At 31.0% G+C, this 23,719-nt stretch overlaps 1 protein-coding gene across 1 annotated transcript; it reads right to left on the minus strand.

Annotated features, from left to right (window-relative positions):
* Window positions 1-2,865: 2,865 nt before the first annotated feature.
* On the minus strand, window positions 2,866-16,068 carry LOC121242996 (cycloartenol synthase 2-like). Its single transcript, XM_041141040.1, has 18 exons — window positions 15,868-16,068; window positions 15,566-15,763; window positions 12,219-12,308; window positions 11,578-11,775; window positions 11,011-11,095; window positions 10,405-10,586; window positions 8,033-8,206; window positions 6,893-7,006; window positions 6,544-6,666; window positions 6,296-6,418; window positions 5,948-6,046; window positions 5,780-5,836; window positions 5,619-5,665; window positions 5,368-5,511; window positions 4,700-4,880; window positions 3,912-3,992; window positions 3,721-3,804; window positions 2,866-3,079 (listed from the first exon to the last, which is right to left on the minus strand). Exons 1-18 carry the CDS (start codon window positions 16,066-16,068, stop codon window positions 2,951-2,953), a joined length of 2,310 nt encoding a protein of 769 aa, XP_040996974.1. The 3' UTR covers window positions 2,866-2,950.
* Between the last annotated feature and the right edge of the window lie 7,651 nt (window positions 16,069-23,719).

The raw sequence follows: 23,719 nt of genomic DNA on the forward strand, positions 1-23,719 counted from the left end.
TATTAATGCAGAAGAAGAGTAGTTTTAAAATAGTTGTAAACAAGTAATTGTAAGTTGACCATTTTCCTATTTAAATAATTAAATCAATCAAATAATTTCAAACTAATTTCCCTAGCTACCACAGACCATAAGTAAATTAGCAAAAAAATAATCGAATCTTCATTTAAATATATATAATCCAATAAGTTCAATGATCTTCTTCTCTCGTGAGATGCACGATGAGTAAATAAATAATTAATGAAACCTACCTTCGTGTAGATCCCTACCAACCAATCATATTTAGCTAATAATTAAGAAGTAAAACAATTAAAAAAAAATTTTTTTTTATAAGAACCTTGCATGTGAAGATTAATTAATATTGGGAATTATTATAAGCTGGTGTTGCGTTCGATCAAGACCCCGACCTCGACTTCAGGACTTTCAATTCCTTCGTCCAGTAGTACTACACCAGCTTGCAATTCGGCCAGTTAATTTGTAATTCAAAATACAGAGTCTTATTACTAAAATAAAAAGAGGTTGCGTTTGGATGTTGAAGTGAGTTGAGTTGAGTTGAGTTAAGTTGAGATGATAAAATATTATTAGAATATTATTTTTTGATATTATTATTATTTTGAGATTTGAAAAAGTTGAATTGTTTATTATATTTTGTGTTGGAATTTGAAAAAATTGTAATAATAAGTTGAGAGGAATTAAACATCCAAACGAAGCATGAAACCGGTTGATAATGAGATCCAGCTCAATGAACTCTGCATTCTTGATCATCTAATCCTTTATGTCCAGATTAAGGGGATTTTTAAGGTTAGATTTGGATGGTGAGTTGAGATGAAAGTTGAAAATTGAATAAAATATTATAATGATTAGTTTGAAAAAAATAGTAATAATTAATTTGAAAATATTTGTATTTGAATTACGTTTGAGAATGAGATGGGATGAGAATGGTCCCTCCACCCCTCGAGATTCAAATCTCTCTATTACATTGTTTGTTTTACAAATAAGATGAGATAAGATAAAAATATTTTAAATTTTGAAAGGAAAACAAAAGACTGAGAAAGAGATTTGGCAGTTAAACAGAAAGCTTACTGACAGAAGGCAGAGAAAAAGAAAAGATAAAAGAGAAACTCTTATTGCAGTCGGGTGGGGGAACCGCTGAGTAGTCGATGCCCACGTAGACAAAAATGAAACGAACCGTTTCATTCAAAATGGACAAAACACAGTGCCCCACTTCAAGCAGCCCAGACTTATGTTCCCACCCAGTTTTCCGATCACTTTCTCCCCTTCGTGAACTCGCTGCCCTTCCTTTAGAAATTAAAACTTTTACTCCTACAGTAGATGAAAATCATTAATTAAAACTTCCAAAAAATACAACAAAGGTGATTCGAGATTTAGAAGCAAGGGATGCAGGAATTTTACTGCAGAAGGACTAATTGCTGTTTTTGAGGGTCCAGCTAGCCTTTTAGCAGCATATGATCGATTTTTTTTTTCTTATCACGCAAAGAAAGAAAAAAGATTCAACATTTCCAGGATTCTAGAAAATAATTTTTTACATTATAGTTTCAATAAGTATACAAAGGTCCATTGGTCATCTTTAGAGTTTGTCATTTCTCATACATATAAAGAGTAGGTGATATTTAATCCCCATCCCTCTTCCCATTTCCAGATTTATCTTTATTTATCTTTTGTATTTTAAATTCTTGACTTGTGAAAAATAGAAATATGGCTATCTATTCAGACAAAGGAATGGATTAATGAATGAAAATGGGAGCAATGGAGTTTGATTTTTCTCTATGGTCTTGGTGTTTATATTCATCTCTACATTTAGGTTTTATATGCAAAACTATCTATTTCCTTGAAAGAATTCTTCCATTCATTGTTCGCTTAACTGGCATTTTCTTGCACCGATAGTTTAGAATTGCTGTATATATCGTTCATAACTTCTTACCTGGAAGGTGATAACTTTGCTTCAAGCTCGTATTACTATTATGCATACTATATATATTGGAATGAATGTCTTCTGGTTTGCGCTACCCACACTTATACTACCGGTTACCTCCGATTGTTTCTAGTATCTGCATCGTTGTTTGCAATGCCCAATCCAAAAGGAGACTTTTCATCATCTTTTTTGCCCGGTGAAAATTAGTGGTCGGACTGAGAGAATATAGAATCAATACAGACCCATAGATATCATATATGGAGTTGAAGGTAATATCGGCTGCTTATTGCAAATGCTTCAATTTATTTCGAAAGTATCTGTCTACGTCGTCGTCTCCCTTATTTGTGATGAATCCAAGAAAAAGCAAGAGCAAAAATATCGCAGAAGCACTGTTCCTGCGAGAAGGTTCCGGTCTTTTTATTTTCTCATTTCATTTGTTTTACTTTTTTTCTTTTAAATAAAAGTGATGTGACAGTCGACCATGTTAGCCAACTACACGGCGATTACATACGCTGACTGTCTGTAGAAGAATTTAAGATAAAATAAAGCGTAGTAAAAAGGTAGTAGTGGATGATAAGGACATCGTTAATCTTTTTTATATATTAAAAATGAATAATGATATATTTACAACCTCCTATCACTAGTTTACTATTTTTTTATTTAAAAAAAAATATTTTTATTTTTACTTCATGAATTTTTTTTAATTTTTTTAATGACTAAGGATGTTAAAAAAATAATAACAAAAAATAAAAATTTTAAATACACTATAGAGTATTAAACCGGTGATATGAGGTAGTGCCTATCATTATCTTTAAAAAAATTAACGAAGTCTTGAGAGAGGATCACCAATTTGAAACTTGACCCCAACCATAACTACTTATTCTAACCTTCATATATTATATATAAACCAGAACTACGTACAAACTCAAACAATAATTTTCCCTTAATTTATTTATAAGAACATTTTACACACATATACAATGTTCTTAATTTCTTGGTGATCGGCTTTGATTTATGGCTTCATGACCCATTTGATTTGGAAGACAGCAACACACGATTGCGGTACTCTCCAAGGGCCCATATGGCAAAGATGTTTCTGTACGCTGAATAACTGATCATACAGCTCTTGTTGAAAACTCCCATTATTTCCTATACATTCATAAATCAAACGAATAAATATATATAAAAAAAAATTAAGCATTTCACCCATCTCACTGCCTTTTAAATTAATTGTGTAAAAATAATATAATAATTAAACTATATACTACACTCTTAATACATTGGATTGATGTGGCATTTGTTCATTGAGTAATATTGCTAGGTTGTCGCCCAGCTGTGACCGCTAGGCATGCCACTTAGACAAAACTCAACTTTCTTAGTTTTTTCATTTTTCATTTTTACATTTTTTTAATATTTTTAAACATTTTTAAAAAATATTAAAAAAAAATCAATATACTAATAGTCACTTTTTTAATTAATAAGTAAAAAAAAATTAAAAAAAATTAAATACATGAGCGTTCATAATAAGAGTTTAGTGCATACTAGCATTATTCTTGTTCATTATAAGTCACTTAATTTTTTTCATGAAAAGATAAGAATAAATCCCGAGAGTTATGGATAGTACTGCCATGTCAATGCAAGCTAGGGAGCTAGATCGATGGAAGTGAGATGAATGTGAAGTATATAATATTTTTTATAATAATTTATTAAAAAAGTAGCATTTGGTTTCTTAAAATTACAAAATATATATATATATATATTCCCAACTTTTTTATTTTGTATAAATTTACCTGTTGAGGGAAATCTCCATTTTCCATCTGTGAATTAATCAGCACCTTTGCTGCTCGATGCAAGGGCATCGGGACTCGCTCAGCCTAATCCATTATTAATTAGATTGGTACGTAAAAAAGAACAAGAATATTGTATCGATCTAAAGACATGAGTATGATTATTATTAATGTACGTGTATCGATCTTATTACCTGTCCAGTCTCAATAAGAGCTAACATAGCCCATCCAGTATTTACTACGTGTGCTTTGTTCCCCTCCAGATTTTTGTATACCTATTCACATGCACGTGTGTAAGATGATCATCATATGCTCACAAAACATATATATATTTATATATATACACACATACTAGTGCTTGCTGAGATTAAAAAAGAACAACCTTCCACTAGTGCTTTAACTAGCAACAAAAAAGAAATTATCTTTGTTGAAACTACAGAAGAATCATCTGATAGTGACTCTTCTAAGATTAAAGAAATTAATCTTCTTAAAAAGAATTTTCAAGATTTTACTTTAAAACCGGATATATATATTACTTGACTCCTTGTGTAATTGAAACCTTGGATTTTGCTAACTTTTTCCTCAAGAACTTGGAATGACTACTCGATTTGGATCCCGGTTTTGTAATGTTTTAAATTTTTGAAAGACTTCAAATTAATCTACTTAGGTACAATTAACTGATCAGGACAAATTACAACTACAAGAAAAATGATTATTTGTAATGAGAATAAACTCATTTTGATAATAAAAAAAATTATCATTTTCGTCACAATTAACTGACCACATATAAGCGTTTTTGTTGTAGTGCAATGAATCATGTCGTAAAATCCCATCATAAATAACATTCTAATTAAAGTTCTTATGGTTTATATACAATCATTACATTGATCCGAAGTTGTAAGAAATTGAGATGTTTTAAATGATTTCTTAACATATACTTGAAAAAGCTTAATTAAATATGATTCATGTTAAGGGTTGTTACCTTGTCATGGCATGAAAGGTAGCTCTCTCCCCATCCACCTGAGTCATCAAGCTGTTTGGAGAGTAAAAAATCACATGCTTTTCTAATGCTGTAGCTATTAGAGTATGTTTTACCACTAGCCACCAGTCCCTTTATCCCAAACCATGTTGCATACGTGTAGCAAACTCCCCAAGATCCGTACCTGTAAATTTTCAAAGAACATGCTAAGTATATGGTAAAGCTAGAAATCACCTCAACATGATCTATTAACAACAACAGCACCAGAAATTGTCCTAGATCAAGATCAGTAAATTAATGGGCATATATATACTGATTGAAGAATATATAGGAAGCTAGGTTGCAAAGAGTTGTAAAAAGGTCGTAGATGTATTATTATTTCCAAAATCTATCCATCGTGACGTGAATTCTTCTTGCCTTGTATTTTTATCAGAATTGTCAAGAACAACTAACTTTGTCATAAAATTGGGGTCGGATGTTAATTAAACCAAGTATCTTTTGTCTCTAAATTGTCAAATTTCTTATAGTTAAATTGTTGGTAACAATTAGTTCCAAAATTTAATTTTTCAACCATTCAAACCTTAATTACAAGATATATATGCACACATTCTTTAATTTATGTTTCTAATATCTAGCTAAGTATCCCATGATGAGGAGAAAAATTAACAAACCAAGAGCCATCAGGTCGTTGAATGCTCTCAATGAAACTAGCTGCCCTTGAGATACACGCTTCTATCTCTTTCCTCCGATGTCCACCATACATTTTCATGAATGATTTAAGCCCCTGAATAGCTGCTGAACTACATTCCACATACCTACATTAATAACTACCACTTTGTTAGTTAAATAACTACCCATAATATGATCAACTTTCATAAAGTCGTGACGTTGATATTTCATAGTTGCTAGAGATCGATCTTACTGATAATCAATGATAGTATCTCCAAACATTTCCTCTGGATTGATCATCTATACGTGAAAGATGAATCACTATCATGTGTTAAAGCTTTGCAAAAGTTTCAGCCCTACAAATTAACCAAATTTGACAAATACATTAGAGATCAATGCATGTCGTCATGTTACCTCCAACCATGCAAAAGATCTAGTGAGCTCGTATGAAGCAAAGCCACCCTCATTGTTCTGCATTTTCAAGGATCAAGGAGAAAATACATTCAAATTAATTAAATTCTATAATATTATTTTAGTTTAAGAAAAAACAATAGATTTCGAACTGTAATATTGTATTTATACCTGTAGTGATAAAATGACATTGACGGCGTCATATAGTTGATCTGTTGCTATAGTTTCTCCAACAATATCAAATGGCATTCTTGATAACAAGAGTGCTGCCTGCAAATTAATGGTTTTTAATATCTCTTGAAAAATGTAGTACTTTATCTCATTTAATTAATTGTTCCACATGTCGAGCACGTATACTCATTGAACGTGAGTTTGGCCGAGTGTTAAAACAATATAAATTATTAAATCTAGATCTTCTCATCAGTTTGGACAAGTGGTAATTTCACATCACTGAGTTATAATTTGTTAAGATAATGTTAGTTGTAGCTAGCTAGGGAGTTTTTGTTCTTAGGTAATTACCTTCAAACCTTCTGATGTACAGTCCGATACAATCCAACCATTGTCAGGAGTCGAGAAAGGCCATCCGCCCTTTGTAATGTGGCGATACCAGTAATTAAGATCACCAGGGTTCTCTATCTTAACCTTCATGTATATATGATCAAAACCCAATTGAAGTTTGATAATTACTTAAATTTGAAGCCAAAGGCTTAATTTTTTTTTTTTAAGAAATAATACTAACAGAAATGAATATAATTTTTTATGATTACTTGTGTATTTTTTATAAAATCGTGTGCCTTTCTCAACATGGAACCATATTCATCTACGAGTTTGGTAGACAAGATTGCTTGAACAGCAAAAGCAACATCCCATAATTGTGAACCATTGTATCCCTGTCATTGAAACATTAGCAGTACTGATGTCATGTCTAAGTGAAACGACTCAACCAATATGTACACACACATAACATGCATGCATGCATATATTTATGTATATTCTCAACCATATATAGTTGAACACTTAAAATTATAACCAACTTCAGCTAGATTTCTGGTGCTGAATTGGAGAAATGGAGAAAAGCTTGTAGTTTACATAAGGATAAAGCTATTGAATTGGGACCTGCATTTTCATCCCATCTTCAGCCACCCATAGATAATCTTTGATTCTGGAAAGGTGACACTTATAAGCCTCTGAATTTGGATCCTCCACCCAACAACAGACCATGTTCAGTACCTGTGTCCATATATGTATATGTTTTGCTTCAAAAACCATATATGCTCGAACTCATATTTCAATAAAATTAAGATAAATGATATTTACAGTCGTACAGTATGCAAGTACCGTGTAATTCCTTAAAAAAAATAAGTAAATATGATTCTCACATAAAAAATAATAATAATAATAATAATAATAAGTTGTTAATAATAAATCTCACTCTTTTACTCGCAGCAGTAACTAAATTTATGTGTAAGTAAACTGGCAAACCGTTTGTGCTTGAGCGTGCAAAACTATATGGATAGTTGAGTATTGTAGTAGCACCGCAACGAATGGCTCACTAGAGATAAGACTGGCCGAACATTGGTGCACTTGGTCTCGAGTACTAACCCACCACAGATGGCAAGTCTAATCCTAACACAAGTCCTAATTCAAACCTACTTACAAGGCCCAAGTTTGGTTAAGCTTTTGAAATAATTAGAGATTTTTTATAAGGGCAGTACTATTCTTCCGTCCGAGTAACACTACTCGGTGTTACTGCTAGTTGTAAAATTTTTTTTTTTATTTTTCTATTCACATTTTTTTAATATATTTAAATAGTTTTAAAAAATAAAAAAAAATACATCAATATATTTAAAATCACTTTCTTCGTCATTCGGTAAAAAAAAATAAACACCAAGCAGTCAAACCAAGCGGTATGATTTGGGCGGCATAGTAAACTTTTCCTTTTTATAATATAGGATATAGATTCTGAGTTTGAACTCTGATTCAGAACAACGAAGGAGAGGATAACCACACAGAAGAATGTAGAATGTTAAGAATATAATATAAACAATAAAATCTAAGCTTTTTCCAGAAATTTAAGTTTTTTAAACTACTGATGATTTCATACTTTCTACACAAATTTCTCATTATTAATTACACATATTGATGTGGTACCTCTTAATGGTTGTCCATTTGGTATATATGTTTTCCCAATGATTTACTTTTATTTCCTTCAAAAATAAAAAATAAAAAAGAAAGAAGTGTATTATATATATATACCTTGTTAACAGGGCCAAGACAGATGTAGTGAGTGTTTTCATCCTCATAGTGGATGTGTTGCATCACAGTTTCAAGAGCCTTTTGTCTTAGCTTTGAGAAAGGCCATTGCATAAGAAGAGGTTCCACAACCTTGTGAAGACTATTCCACAACATGTCTTGTATCAGGGATGTGGGCTATACAGATCCTCCTGCAAAAACCATTTTAAGCTGTATCAATCGAGGCCGGTCTTTTCCTTCTTTTTTATGTTTCTCAACAATAAAATGACTAGGTTTTCCATGCAATTCATGTCAATTAGGAAAAGATCTAATTAACCAAGACATCATTGAGAGAAGATGAGGAGTTTATATCAATGTAAAAAAAAGAAATATTTGCAACAGTAATTATACTACCGTCGTGTAATCGTTTTAAAAAAATGAATAAAATATAGAATTCACATAAAAATAATAATTAATTTTTTAATAGTAGATCATACTCTTTTTCAAAATAATTACGTGATATTTACGCACTTCATAAATGTACGTAAAATCAGTCTTGTAAAAATATGATTGCTATCGGGTTCTGCCCGACACACTACCACTCAAATCGACAAATTTCATAATATTTTTTTTTTCTCAAAATTTCTATTATATAAACACACCGCTTATTGTGAAACTATAACGCTGTAAGGGGGAGAGAACTAAATTTATTATTCTTATTCCTTACACATTTTTCCTTATGATGGAAATTGTGTTGTGGGGTTGAGAATCCACAATCACAACCTGAACCACCAAGCACTAAGTACAAAATTATTTTAAAAGATATAGATTATAGAAAATCTCTTGTTATTTTCTGGTCAGTCATGATAATTCTTTTTGGTTCATAAAATAATGGAAAGAAAACAACAATTTTAATTATTAATTATTATTATCAGGACTACCTTGACCATATATACTTTTCTTATATATATATATATACACACACACACATGTTGATTGTAATGTCGGGTGTGAAGGTTCATTTAAATTAATAATAGTCATATTTAATTAGATATGCCCATCTAATTGATGCATGAAGCTGCGCATGCTTGATATCAAATCAACCAATCATAAAGCTTTAATATTCTTAAATCATTTTAAATATTTTATATTAGATATATATATATATATATATATATATATATATATATATATATATTGAATATTATTGGTTATAAGAGCTTCTTTTCCTTCATTCCGAAGTCTTTGACCATTTTGACTTGGGTGACATGTATTCATAAGATCGGCATGATATTCATGCTAAGATAATATATTACGGGAAGTACGTTGAATAAATTGAGCATCTAGTACTAACCTAATGATTTGCTTCTTTCACTCAGAAACCATGATTTTTTTAAATTTCTATTAAAAAATAAAAACAAAAAATTCGAATTTATTTATTCTCTTGATCCCTCACTCGGTTTTTCTATTTTCGGTGAAACAAAGACTTTCAAAGAAAATGTACGTACACGATGAAGAGAAAATATTTTTCAATTGGGTTATGCTACTCCGCATCTTACGCCGCACTCCATACATATTTTAAATTTTTTTATTATTTTTGTTTTTTATTTTATTCGTATTAAACTAATTGAAATATTCTACTCGTCATCTATCCACTATATACTTATTATGAAAAAAAAATTAAAAGATGTGTGATGTATAATGGGTGCATGAGATGCTAAGTAAAATTATTTTTCTCTATTATACACAACAAGATAATCATTCTCTTTTCCAAGTTTTTGGTGTGTTTAATTAGTAAGGATAATTGATACTTTTCATTTGTAAACTTTTTTTTTTTTTTTTGGCTAAAATATATAAAAGCACCACAATACCTCGTAGAAAATGATTAAGACACGACATTATTATAACTTTTTTATCATTTAAAATATATATATATAATCTTAAAAGAAGGAAATGTAAAAAAGATTGTGTCTCTATATATAATCATTCATGCCTTATTATTTCTTTTCTTAATAATACCTAACAAAAGATTCAACGAGGGATCATTGGAAAGTGATTTTCCAAATACCCCAAAAAAAAAAAAAAGATCATCTATTTTCTTATGAATATATAAACTACTTCAAAACAAGAATAAAGAAATTTTCTTCAAAATGAAGAAAAAAAAAAAAAAAAACTTAGCATATATGCTATTTAATTTCTAACTTAAAATATCTACATGATCTATTATAAGAAAAATGATATTTATACTCATAAAGTATGTAAGTATAATATAATTCTTTTAAAAATAAATAAATAAATATAAAATTTATATAAAAAATTTATTTTTTTAATAATAAATTTATTATTTAAAAAAATACACGACACATACGCAACGTATTATTATATGTTAACATTACTCGATATATTCGTACCTTAGCACACAGACTTCTGGCCTGGTCCCAATTAATTTGATGATATGGAAGGGTATAGAGCTCTTTCCTGATAGAGAGGATAAGGGCATTGATGGGACCCACATGTCTTTTCCCGTATAAATAACACATTGGCAGATACACCATCCGACAGTGACACCACATTCGTCCTGCATACATTGCGACTACACGTTAGTTTTTCCTTTTTTTTCCCTTTTCTTTTGTTTTTTCTTCTTTTCTTTTTAAATATTTTCTTTGGCTGGTTCAATAATTTTTTTAGATCCATTATTTAAATTTACATATATAGAATATGCTATATATATTGCTTATAATTATATACATTTTAATAAAAATAATTTATATAATCATAAAATGTGTAAACTCCATGCACATCTTTTAAAAAAAATTAAATAGGTCTAAGACTCATATAAAAAAAAATTATTTTTTTATAATACAATACGCGAGACTGGCATGTCTCAAGATTGTATTTAGCATTACTCTATTTTTAAATAAAAAAAATATTAAGAATATATATTTATAATATGATTAAATAAAAAAGCCTGAAGAAAGGGAGAAAGAATAAATTTAAAAAACCTGGATGAATGGGAAAGAAGTAAGGAAGAAGCCACATTTCCGGGGGAAGGGGATTGTTGCCACTCCACTCATATACTCCAAGTACCTACAACATTTTTTCTTTCAATAATTATTGTAATTATTATGATTAATATATATATAATTCATTTTAATTATAATGAAGCCAACAATAGTGATGATAATTTAAGTGATATCATCGCTTATGTAATCATGATTATGAACATTTTGTATCAGTATATATGTAGCTAGCTAGACACAATTTTGTAGGACCACAAATCAACTAATTAAATGTGTGTATATATATATATATATATATAATTCTCAACTAATTAAAAAATAAAAAGAAAAATAAGCAACAAAGAAAATTATATCTTTACAATGCTTACAATAATGTCAATATAGCCAATATATAATTTCTTTTCTACATACGTACAAATATATGCGATAAAAGGGGTAATATATATATATATATATATATATATAAATGATTATATTTTTATATATATTTATAATATGTGAAGATATATATATATATATATATATATTTATATAATATATATACTCAGCTGAAAGCCACATCTTTCCCCAAGATGGAATGGAGGTGACACCCCCACGACCAAGAATCCATTCTCTTGCTTTTGCCATGGCACCATCACTACCCGCGTCCATTGCTTCTCCGAGCAATCTTAGGGCAACATAGGAGAGAGATGTGCAGAACATTGTGCTTGACCCTTCTATATGCAGTCCCCAACCTCCATCTCTATTCTGCAAGCCATTAAATTCCTAGCAATCTTAGAGTTATCATGTATACAAAATTTACTTGAATTATCGCTTATTTATTTAAAATAAAATTCAAATATTGATGGACAATAACACCTTATCATGATAGGATAAGTTGATCAGTGCATGAAATATTGATGATAAATATACTATGTACATAGCATTAATTTCCTTTTTCTTTTTCCTTTTCTTTTTGGGTTTATCTATTGTACCTATCAGAAAAAGGAACCAATTATTTGAGATGAAAATATCTATTTACAATAAAACAAACTCATTTTAATAAGAAATAGTTATTTTTACAAGAAATAACTGACTATAAATAAATAATTTTCTTATAGGATGATTTAAAAAATTAACATTTAACAGCAAAGCATGCAAATGCTACCGAAAGAAGATGAAGACTAATTGGGAAAAGAGACAAATAATACCTGATGGTTATACATATATCGGCATATCTCGAGTCGATGCTCACGAGGCAAGATTGTACTGAGGGCCCCCGTCACTGATAATCCGATCACCTATGACATATGATTTATTGGATTTTTATTGCATAAAAATACCAATACTTATATATATATATATATATATATATGTGTATATATATATCCACGAAAGAGGACCACTGGCCTCGTGCATGCAAGGAATTTTCCCGGGCACCAAACTTGTCTCATCTCATTATATAAATATATATACTTCTGCTTTTAGCGACATGATCATTAAGTGATATCAATAAATATTCTTAATTATTTTCAATTTTACGTGTTAAGTTTTGTTGAAATTAATTAAAAATCGAGTCATGTCATTGATCATCGAAGTCATGCACGTAATTGATGATCATGATTTTGGACCATTTAATTATATATACTAATTTATTAATATGTAGGGTACTACGTACGTAGTACTGTTTAATTAATTAAATACTTGAAAGAAGAAAAACAATAACAACAAGATCAGTACATGATGAGTTATACTGATGATCACTATATGCATGCATGCATGGTAATATTTGGCATTAATTAATCTAAACTAATTAATTAAGATGATAATATTATATAAGGTGGCTATAGATAGCTAGCTAGCTTTAGCTATATTATATATATTCTCATTAATATATGGCTATATATATATATATATATATATCCATCGGGACACGATATAGCTAGCGAGCTCCACCGCCTGAGTGTATATATTAATATATATATATATATATAGTTTTTATATTTTATTTTTATATTAATAATTAAGCAACTATATATATAAAGATCACACATGCATGAGCGCATGCATGCATGGCAGCATGAGATTTTACAATATTATTCGATGTTATTCGATCGTTGCTAGCTGCATGCATGCCCTAATCATGAGCTAGCTCATGCCTGCGCTAGTACTGATGCATGAGATCATGATGATCATGCATCATGCACCCGGATGAAGATGAAACTGAAATTTGAGTAAAAAATAGTAGAATATTGGTCACTAGCTAGCTAGCATGCATGCATGCATGGACCACCAATAATGTGGGAGCAAATACATGAATTTCATTGGGCATTTTTAGAGTTTTGGAGGATAATAATAATAATAATAATGATAATAATGCATGTCATAGTACACATTTACTATATAAAATGGCTAATTAATTATGATTATGTCATTAAATTGATCCATATGCTATCTACCTACGGCCACTACTTACTGCATGGGATAGTAATTATAAGTTGGGTACTGCTGGAATTGGGGGGACCATAGTGAATGAAAAGGAATTAGGCAATTGTTAATTTCTCATAAAAACTTAAGTTTCTTTAAATTAATTAAAGCTTGGTTTATTTTAAGTGCTGAATTAAAATTAATTTGTCATTGCATAATTCGATAAATCAACAGCTTCTTAATTATAAAACTATATATGATATATATTTAAGATATGGAAAGTTCTATTTATAAGTTGGTCATGTATATTACACACATAGCAAAACACTTACATGACATAATTTGATTTGGAAGATAAATTTTTAAAATTTAAATCTTATTATATATATATATATAAATTATGTGAATGGTGTATTTTACGTAACAACTTACAAATAGATGAAATATTAAGACATTGTGAATGAGGAAGGACCATCAATTGAAAAGGATATATATAAAATATGCATTTACAAATTGTTTCCCCATAATATTTAATGATAACCATTATTTATAATGTGGTCCTTACTTTCAAATGAGAGATTTGACTTCTTTGTAATGTGAATATATTGGCTACATTCTTTACATTTAAGTCTTTGTCAGGGCCCTTATATATATTTCTACATGTTCATCTCTCTGTACTGAAAATAACAATAGTTAGTTTTTTTCCTTTAATATATATATATATATATATATATATATATATATACACACACACACACACACACACACATATGAGATGCTATATACTACACCTCTATTCTAGTTCTATTTCATTGTAGTGATATATATGGCATAATTCATTAATTTATTATTTTATCATTTTAAAAAAAATAAAAATTGATGATCTATTGGTTAATTAGTATTACCATATATATCAACACAATGCAGGGATGGAAATGCGATGAAAGTGCAATGAAAAATAGTACATAATATAATTCCTGAGAGAAATCATAATTTAAAAAAAAAAAAGGAAATATAAAAGAAAAAGAAGAAATAGCTAGCCGTGGGGGCTGAGTATTATTATGTAAATTAAAGAATATCATTAAAATAAAAGGAATTAGAATAAAGTTCTTTTTAGTAAAGTGTGCTCTTCTCTTCGTGTTATGCTTTGATATATGAGACTATGAGTACGTAGTTTTTCTGAAGTAATTTTAATTTGCAACAGAATTTAATAATATTAATCACTGTACTGATCAGCGGTCTGATATTGTGGAATTAGGGTTTACATGAGCTTTCTGCCCAAGAGCTTTGCTATTCACAAGCATCACATTCCACACACTATATTTTCTTTTATTTTTTTAAATTTTTTTTGATTTTATTCTTCGTAAAATAATTAAATTCTTCTACTCATTATCTATATACTACACATTTGGTACGAGAAAAAAATTAAAAACAAAAAACAAAAATGGTGGTACAAATATGTGAGACTTATGAATAGAATTTTTCTTCTGCCCAAACAACAATCATGCTCATAGGCTGTATTGCTGCAACCAAAAATGATGAACAGATTTCTCCATTCATCCCAAATTGAGTCTTTCTCAGAAGATCATGATACTGTTTCAAGGGAGCATGCATGTTAGTTCTCTTATAATAAAATGAGTTGTAGAATTCAACCCTCAAGGGGTAAGAAAAATAAATTCATGAACTGTTTCAAATTTTTTATCCATATCAATCAGTTATAGAAATTAAAAAGTAATGTTAGGTACAAGTCTTGAGTGTATAAATCTTGCACAAGTCTTTTGTATAAAAAATGGGCCCTCCTAAAAAAACAGATTTTTTATAAAAAAAAAAATCACAATGTGTTCCACTTTTTTACGAAAAGCCTGTGCAATAATACTTGTATATTAAAGATTTATACGAATCATTACTCATCCCCGAAATAAAGTCAGAGATTAAGGTTCGGATACGTGTGTGTGTGTGTGTATATATATATATATATATATATATATTGACTACACAATGAAATATGCTCTTGATAATAGACTTCTCTCATGTAATTAACATAATATTTTTTAGAAAATAAAAAGAGAAAAGATATAAGAAAGGGCATGCAAGTGAATATAAAGAGCTTATAATAATTAATATTACGTACCAAGCCAGGCAAGAGAAACAAGGGTCCACCGTAGTCACCAGGCCAGAATCCATCCTCAGCCTGCAGGGTCGAGTAGAATCTCAACCCCCTTCGCAACACTCTTGTCACTGCTTCCTCTGTTATTTCTTCTTCATTTTCCAGTACTTTCACCTCATGATCATCACCTGGCTTTATCTCGCATGGATTCTCCTTTGCAAACTTTACATACATACATACATACATACATACATATATATATATAAATATTACCAAAAAAGAACCATTAAAGTGAAAGAAAGAGCAGCTTTAAAATCATGTTGGACCTGAAGTCTCATCAAGAGATCAGAACTTTGTTTGACTTGAAACCGATTCTCCTTAAAGCCATCTCGAGCTTTCTCCACTTGAGCTCGTTCTTCGGCTGTTCCAAGATTGGGATCAAACTCCCAATACTGCCTTCCAATATGATTGTTGAGGCTCTTAAGCCGCGATGAATCATTGCCTTCAGAAACCTTGAGCTTCCACATTCTCTGAGTATTTCAGTCATATTGATAAGAAATAATTATATATTAATAAGAATATAATTGTATGGTAATGATCATCAGGCTTTGCTAATGCTAGAGACTCAGATCAATCTTGATGAAGAAATAGCAAAATGATCTTCATGATTAAGATGAAAATCATTTACCTATAACTTCAAGACTAGCTAGCTTGAAACATTAATGGGGTCTCCATATATATATATATATATATATATATATATATATATATGTAGATGCAACTAGTCAAAGAGATTAATGCAAATCATTTACCTTGTTCAAGTAAAAGATTATATATGTATGTAGAAGCTAGCTATCTATTATATGATCACTTGCGTGAACATAATGGTCCTTATATATAGAAAGCTTGGGGGTGATCGAGTTACTACAATGCCCTTTCCATTTGGACAATGAATATGACATATATAAAAATATCTCCTTATAAATTATATTTAGGCTGTGTTTGGATGTTGAACTGAATTAAGTTGAGATGATAAAATATTGTTAGAATATTATTTGTTAATATTATTATTATTTTGAGATTTGAAAAAGTTGAATTGTTTATTATTTTTTGTATTGAAATTTGAAAAAATTATAATAATAAATTAAAATGAGTTGAAATGGGTTTAATAACCAAACGAAGCGGCAACGTCCATGTGATATGCATTAGGTTAGTACTCCGGATAAAAGTGCGTCCATGTGATATGCATGCTGAGGCTGTGTATGTATATAATATTCCAACGCCCTTAAAACAAAATATTACAACCTTTCGCAATCTTTTGATCTGGATTTCATTTGACTTTGGAGTACTTTATCCATCGAAACTCAACATTCTTGAAGTTGAAAAATGAGTTCCTATACATTATTTGAGTAACAGTACGTAAATACAAATTTAGGATATATAAATTTCGTGCACGTATTATGAAAAAAAGTAAGATACACAACGGAAAAAAAAAAAAAGAAGATTTTCATGGAACTCTAAAAATCATCTTTTTGAGAATTGAGTTGAGCCCACCAAAGTCAGAAAACTTGGCATGAAGATGAGTAAGCTGGGGAGCAAAGTGGAAAGAAAACGATGTGAGGGTGACAAGGACAACATAAACATAAATGAGGCAAGTAAAACATAGAGTTAGAAAAGAGTATGTTCATCAATCACAAGATATAAATAAAAGAGTTTTTATTTCATATAAATGGATTTGGATTTAAACGTACGGATTGACATAATAAGATATGATTAATAAACGAATTAATTGCAGGTTAAATTCGTGAAATCGGCAATTAACTTGTACATTACAATAAATTCTATTTTTAAATTTTATAAATATTTAGTCTTATGTGTCTTTTTTATTTTTGGAAATATTAGTATTTGACTACAATATATCTCAAACTATTAAATTTTTTTGTTAATATTTAATTTTATTTTATGAAAATATTACTGTTATGGACGTGTTTCGCCACCACTACCTCACGATCACCTGCAATCAAAGTGTAGAGAGCACGGGAGTCCGAGGGAACACCTCCGATGCCTAAGTCAGTAATTTGAGAATAATAATAATAATAATAATAATAACAACAATAATTCAATCCCTTTACTTACCTAGATTCTTCCCTTATATAGAGTTTCATGAGTTATCTTTGTTCTCTCATGGATGTGGTTATCCTTTATTAGAATTTAAATTTTGAGATGAGGATTCATCTATTAGCAAATTTGAATAATAACTTCCTTTATCTTTTGCCATTGACTGGATAGCTATTCCGTCAGTATTTATCCAGTCGTTATTGGCCATGGGCTAGTTTCCTTTGTACTGGGCTGGGCTCCTCGATCATGATATGGTTTTTAATCGTTGGTAAGGGATCAGGTCCATCTTAGGGGCTAACCGGTCGGGATGTCCTCTCTAGTTACCCTGCGGAATCTCATTGTGTATGGCGTGATGGGACTTAATTACTAGGCGTCGTTTCTTTCTTCGAGGCTTGTCAGTACGCCGCTTTGTTTCCTTTACTCTGGTACGTCAACCGTCACTTCATTTCAACTCCTATTTATTGCCCATTTTCCCTTTTCTTTTGGTCTTTTACCACGTTTCTTGCTTTCCTCTTTGTTTCCAAGTTCTTGGATTTCTCTTATCTAGGTTCTTGCATTTTGTGTTTCTTGCGATTTCCTTCAATCCTTTCACGGCTTCCTCTTCTTTCAAGGGTAAGGCAGTGGTTGCTACTCCGAACTCTTCTCCACCTCGCGACTCCCTTCCCAGACTTCTTGTTGCTTCGTCGCCTTCCATTTTTGTGGGTTCTCGCTGGTCCTCTGTCGTCACTTCGAATGAGTTAGAGAATACCCAGAAAAATTTCAACGTCCCTGATTCTGTTGAGTTGAAAGCTCCAACTCCCAACCAGAAACCTATGAATGCCAAAAAGGTGTGGATGTCTCTGTTGCTCTTTATCTTGCTATGTTTACCATGGGGCTTTGACTGCTCTTTGTGCACCATGTTCGCGACGTGTTAGATGTCTTAGGGCTTACTCCGGCTCAGTTGCTGCCCAACACTTGGAGGATCTCGACGGCCTGCTTCGTTTTGTGGCAACGAATGCTGAAACCCGTGAGCGATGAGTACCCAGACTTAACAGCCCATGAGTTTTTGTCCCTTAATGGGTTTAGGCGTCTGGATGGGAATCTCTGCAGTTTTAGAAGCCGTCAGGCCTTGGTTGATTTAGAATGTAAGTACTCTCATGTGAATAAATGGACCAATAAAATTTTAATAAATCTTCACAACCTCCTTACACTCCACACTTCACATTTTTTTAAATTTTTTTTATTCTTTTATCAAATATTTATTATATGAATAATGAATAGAAAATTTGAAATAATTTAAAAAGAATAAACTCAAAAAAAACTTAAAAATATTAAAAAATTTAAAAATTTAAAAAAATGTGAAGTGTCGAATGTGGTGGAGGTTGTGTAGCAAAACTCATAAAATTTTCCTTATTAGTGGCTCTAGCTGGGAATTTCCGGCCAATAAAGTTCCTAATCGGGAATTTTCTATTAAGGCATGTTGGTCTCCTGTCCCCTTGTTTTGTGATAAGTGCAGTACTTCTCGACTTGCCGTTCATTCTCGATTGGTTCTTCTTCTTTTACTTTTTCTGAATAGTGTACATAACCGTCACTATGCCTTCTTATATTGCAATCTCGTCTTGACTCCTGTTAGTCCCTTTTTGTCTTTTGGCCTCCATCTTGGTCTTTCCTCTGTCCTCATATTTTGTTCTCGTTCACTCCTTCTTTCTAGTTAGGTGGTTAAGGCGATCAAGGTGTCTTCAGCATTAACAAAATCGTCAACCCGTCTATGAACTCTAGTAAGGTGGAAGGAGTTTTCGGGCCAGCTCGGCCATAAAAGGGCTCATCAGCCAAACACCTCCCAATAGTGCTGCTAGCATGATTTTCTCGTATTGGTCGTCGGTGGTCATCTTTTCTTTATTGAAGCGTGTTAAATACGCTTTTAAACTTTCATCCTCCCGTTGTTTGACGGTCAACAAGTATACGACGGGTCTCCTGCGTTTTCTACTCGCTATGAATTGGGTCAAGAATTGTTGGCCCAGCTCTTCAAAACTCTTTATGGAGTTTGGTTGCAGTGCACCAAACCATCCTCTCGCCTATCCCTTTAGAGTTAAAGGGAAAGCTCTATAAGCAATTTCTCTCGAGAACCCGTGAAGCGTCATATGAGTTTTGAAAGTCTCAAGGTGTTCCATGAGATCTTTCAAGCCGTCGTATAGGTCCATTGTCAGGACTTTAAATTTCGCGAGCAGGGGCATCGTCAGGATTTCTGTAGAAAATGGTAGTTTTGTGCTGGACAGCAACTGATCAACCGAAGAAGACGTTCCTATCTTCTTGGCCTCTCTTCATATTTGTCCATCAAGCTACGTACGTCGTCGTGCAATTTCTTCGCTTCCTCGTTCTCTTGATGGCCTTTTCCCGCACTATTTGCCTCAATCTCTACCCTGTCAGCCTGACTGGGCGTCACATCCTCACCTAACAGCCCATTTCGTGACTTAAGAGTCTCATTTTCCTTATGCAAGGAATCCACCTCCGTGGTAAGCTTCTTTATCATTTCCTCCATTTTCATAATCTTCTCCTCCATGTTTTGTGAAGTTTCTCTCTAATCTCTAGTTGTCTGAGATGCACGCAAAGTGTGAGATTTGACAGATCTCACAGACGGTGCCAACTGTTATGGACGTGTTTCACCGCCATCACCTCACGAGCACCTGCAACCAAAGTGTAGAGAGAACGAGGGTCCGAGGGAACGCATCTGATACCTAAGTCAGTAATTTGAGAATAACAATAATAATAACAATAATTCGATCTCTTTACTTACTTAGATTTTTCCTTTATATAGAGTTTCATGAGCTATCTTTATTCCCTCATGGATGCGGTTATCTTTTATTCGAATTCAAATTTAGAGGAGATGATTCATCTCTTAGTAAATTTAAATAATAACCTCATTTATCTTTTGTCATTGTCTGGATAGCTATTTCGTCGGTATTAGCTTATCCAGTCATTATTAGCCATGGGCTAGTTTCCTTTGTGCTGAGCTAGGTTCCTTGGTTATGATATGAGCTTTAATCGTTGGTAAGGGCTCAAGTCCATCTTAAGGGCTAACCGGTCGGGATATCTTCTCTAATTACTTTTCTTATATATTATTAATTTGGATGTTGATAATAAAATGTTATATCGTGAATACTGTCGTAATTATAAATTATTTATATAGTTATTATTGTATTATATATAAAATTATATTAATTGAATTAAAAAAATAAATATAGAAGTCGGCTTAACTCATTTATATGAATCGGGTAGTCGTATGCATGTTAACTCAATAAAAATTAATTCTTAAACAGGTTAAATAAATTGTGTCATGTCACAATTAATTAAACGTATCATATTTATGTTGATTTATATAGTCTAATATTTATGATTTGATACCGCTCGTGAATACGAATTATCATCCCTAAATTGTACATGCACGCAATTAATTCTAACCAAAATCAGGTGATGACTTGACTCGCATTAAATGTCCCCTTCACAAACTCTCACGTCAAGATTTCAGATTTCTTCCTTCAACTTCGGGTGACGTTATAACCGATTAACAATTAATTGTAGACTAAATAAAATTTTACTAGAGGATTCATTTTATAAATTTAATTAATTATTTTTTAATAATTTTAAATAATAAATTCTCTAAATTTATTATTATTTTATTAAAATATTAATTTTGACCTCTTCATTTATTTTAATTATAATTATAATTTAAATATTTATTCATTATTAAAAAATACACATTAATGTTCTAACGATCATATTATTCGTAACAAATATAATTTTCTAACGGTCTTTTTTTTACAACGGTCATATATTTTTAACTGATATATTTTTTTCAACGATTATATTTTTTCAACGGTCATATATTCACAACAAATATATTTTTCTACAATATTTTTATGCGGGAGGAACAACAAACAGTAGGAAGAGAATTATTTATGGTGAAAATAATATTTAGCCAACCTAAGGGGGTGGCCAAATTTGGCTAGTGAATAAATCTTAGGCTAAAATTATTGTTCAATTATTGAGTCTATTATAGTAAATTTTTATGTAACCTAACTAAATTTTAGCTAAGTTGAGTTCATTACTAATACTCTAAAATAATGTATTTATGAAGTGGCATGTGAGAAGAAGTTGTTTGGACCCCCAATGGGCCTTTTGAAGGATCCATGATGTACGCACTCCAGCCCCCGTGAAAAATGGATCTCAGATTCTCATTTGTTTTAATTGCCCAATAATTTCTTCTTCGTGGGTTTAGTTCAAACTGCTGCGTACGTGCATCCGCAACTCCCATATTACTAACTAACATCCTAAGGACCCAAGCCCGTGATTTAGGATTAGTGGCATATTAAATACTTAATTAATTAATCCGAAAAACAATTGGTGGCTGGTGTCATAAAATAAAAAATAGTGGTACTGGCATGGTAGTAGCTAGCATCATGTGCTATAACAAAAAATTATATTCACCATTTTTTTTTTATCATCTCTCTCAATAATATAATAATATGAGATGATAAGAGAATGATAGTAAAATGCAGGGTGGTTAATAACATTACTTTGTGACGAGAAATCTGTCGTAATCGTAACTAAAGGTTAGGTATGGAAATGTTTGTCCTATATCTTAATTAGGTAGTTTATATTGTTTACCAATCATAAACTTACTGTTCATATTTTAATTGTGCTAGCTATATATGTTGAAGTTTGAAATTATGGTCTTGAGAAGTGGGTTTTGCCAGATTTGTGGTGATCTCAGTAGTTTTTTTTTTTAAGTTTAAAAAAGAGTCATTGGAGTTGTTAATTTGTCGATGAGCTTGGCTTTATGCACGGTTCCCAATTGCCTAAAAGAAATGATCACCAATTGTTTGGAAATTGATAAGGTTTGGTATAAAGTAGATAACAACTTTTATGATCTGCACACCATCAATGTTACTGGTAAAATAGCTATGGTTTTCATGGAAGACGAGTCTATGAACGGTAGTCAGAAAACCCGGTCCATATATAAACATGGCATGAAAAATACTTCAACTACGTTCGTAAAAGTAAATCTATAAATTTAGATATCGTCCTATCAAATGGCCTCACTGTCGGTCACCACTACGACTACAACGACAACGTTTATGGGATTCCCGTGCAGGCCAACCCGGACTTCCCGTCTCCCTTCGAGTCCACCGCAAATGATGGAGTTTTCGTTCGGGATGGCCCCATTCGCAGAGGGACGGGGTGATTCAATGGGAATGGGAGAGGGGAGTGCGATCAAGTGAACCGGTTTATCACCTCCAAGGTTTTGTTTGAATCTTCAACTACTCTCAACTCATTATTATAATTTTTTCAAATTTCAATACAAAATATAATAAACAATTCAATTTTTTCAAATTATAAAATAATAATAATATTAAAAAATAATATTTTAATAATATTTTATCATTTCAACTCATTTCAACATTCAAACGTACTCTAAGAATATTAGTATTGAACTCATCAAATGAATCCAATTTTCAAATTTTGATGAATTTGATTTTAAAATTACTGCATTTAATTCATCATATACACAAATATTAAATTTTGAATTACAAGATATTCATCTTTATCTTTAAATTTGAAGACTTACTATTTATAGCTATCCAAATTATTTTATACTTATTTGAATGACGTTGGCGGCTGGACCACGTTAAATAAATGTATTGAGATTGGTCAAACATTGTCGTTTTGATACATGAAGCTAAAATCAAAACGAAATAGAAAATTATGCATTATGCTGTTGCTCAAATCACATGAATTTCTATATAAAAAAAAAAAAAAAATCACATGAATTCGTAGCTTTTTATACAATTCTCTTTATAAACTTAATATTTTTCTACCTTTCAAATAAATATATTAAGTCTAAACATGAATAAAAATTACAAAACTATATAAAAATTGTTCATTATAATTTGTATACATAATTGTTAGGTAGAAGAAGAGTTGGTAAAATGTGTTTGTTGAATAATTAAATTAAAGAAAAAAATTAATTGAGAAATAATAATTGAAGTATCAAATTAAATTATTAATTAACATATATTTAGT

The sequence above is a fragment of the Juglans microcarpa x Juglans regia genome, chromosome 8D, assembly GCF_004785595.1.
Source record: "Juglans microcarpa x Juglans regia isolate MS1-56 chromosome 8D, Jm3101_v1.0, whole genome shotgun sequence".
NCBI classification, from domain to species: Eukaryota; Viridiplantae; Streptophyta; class Magnoliopsida; order Fagales; family Juglandaceae; genus Juglans; species Juglans microcarpa x Juglans regia.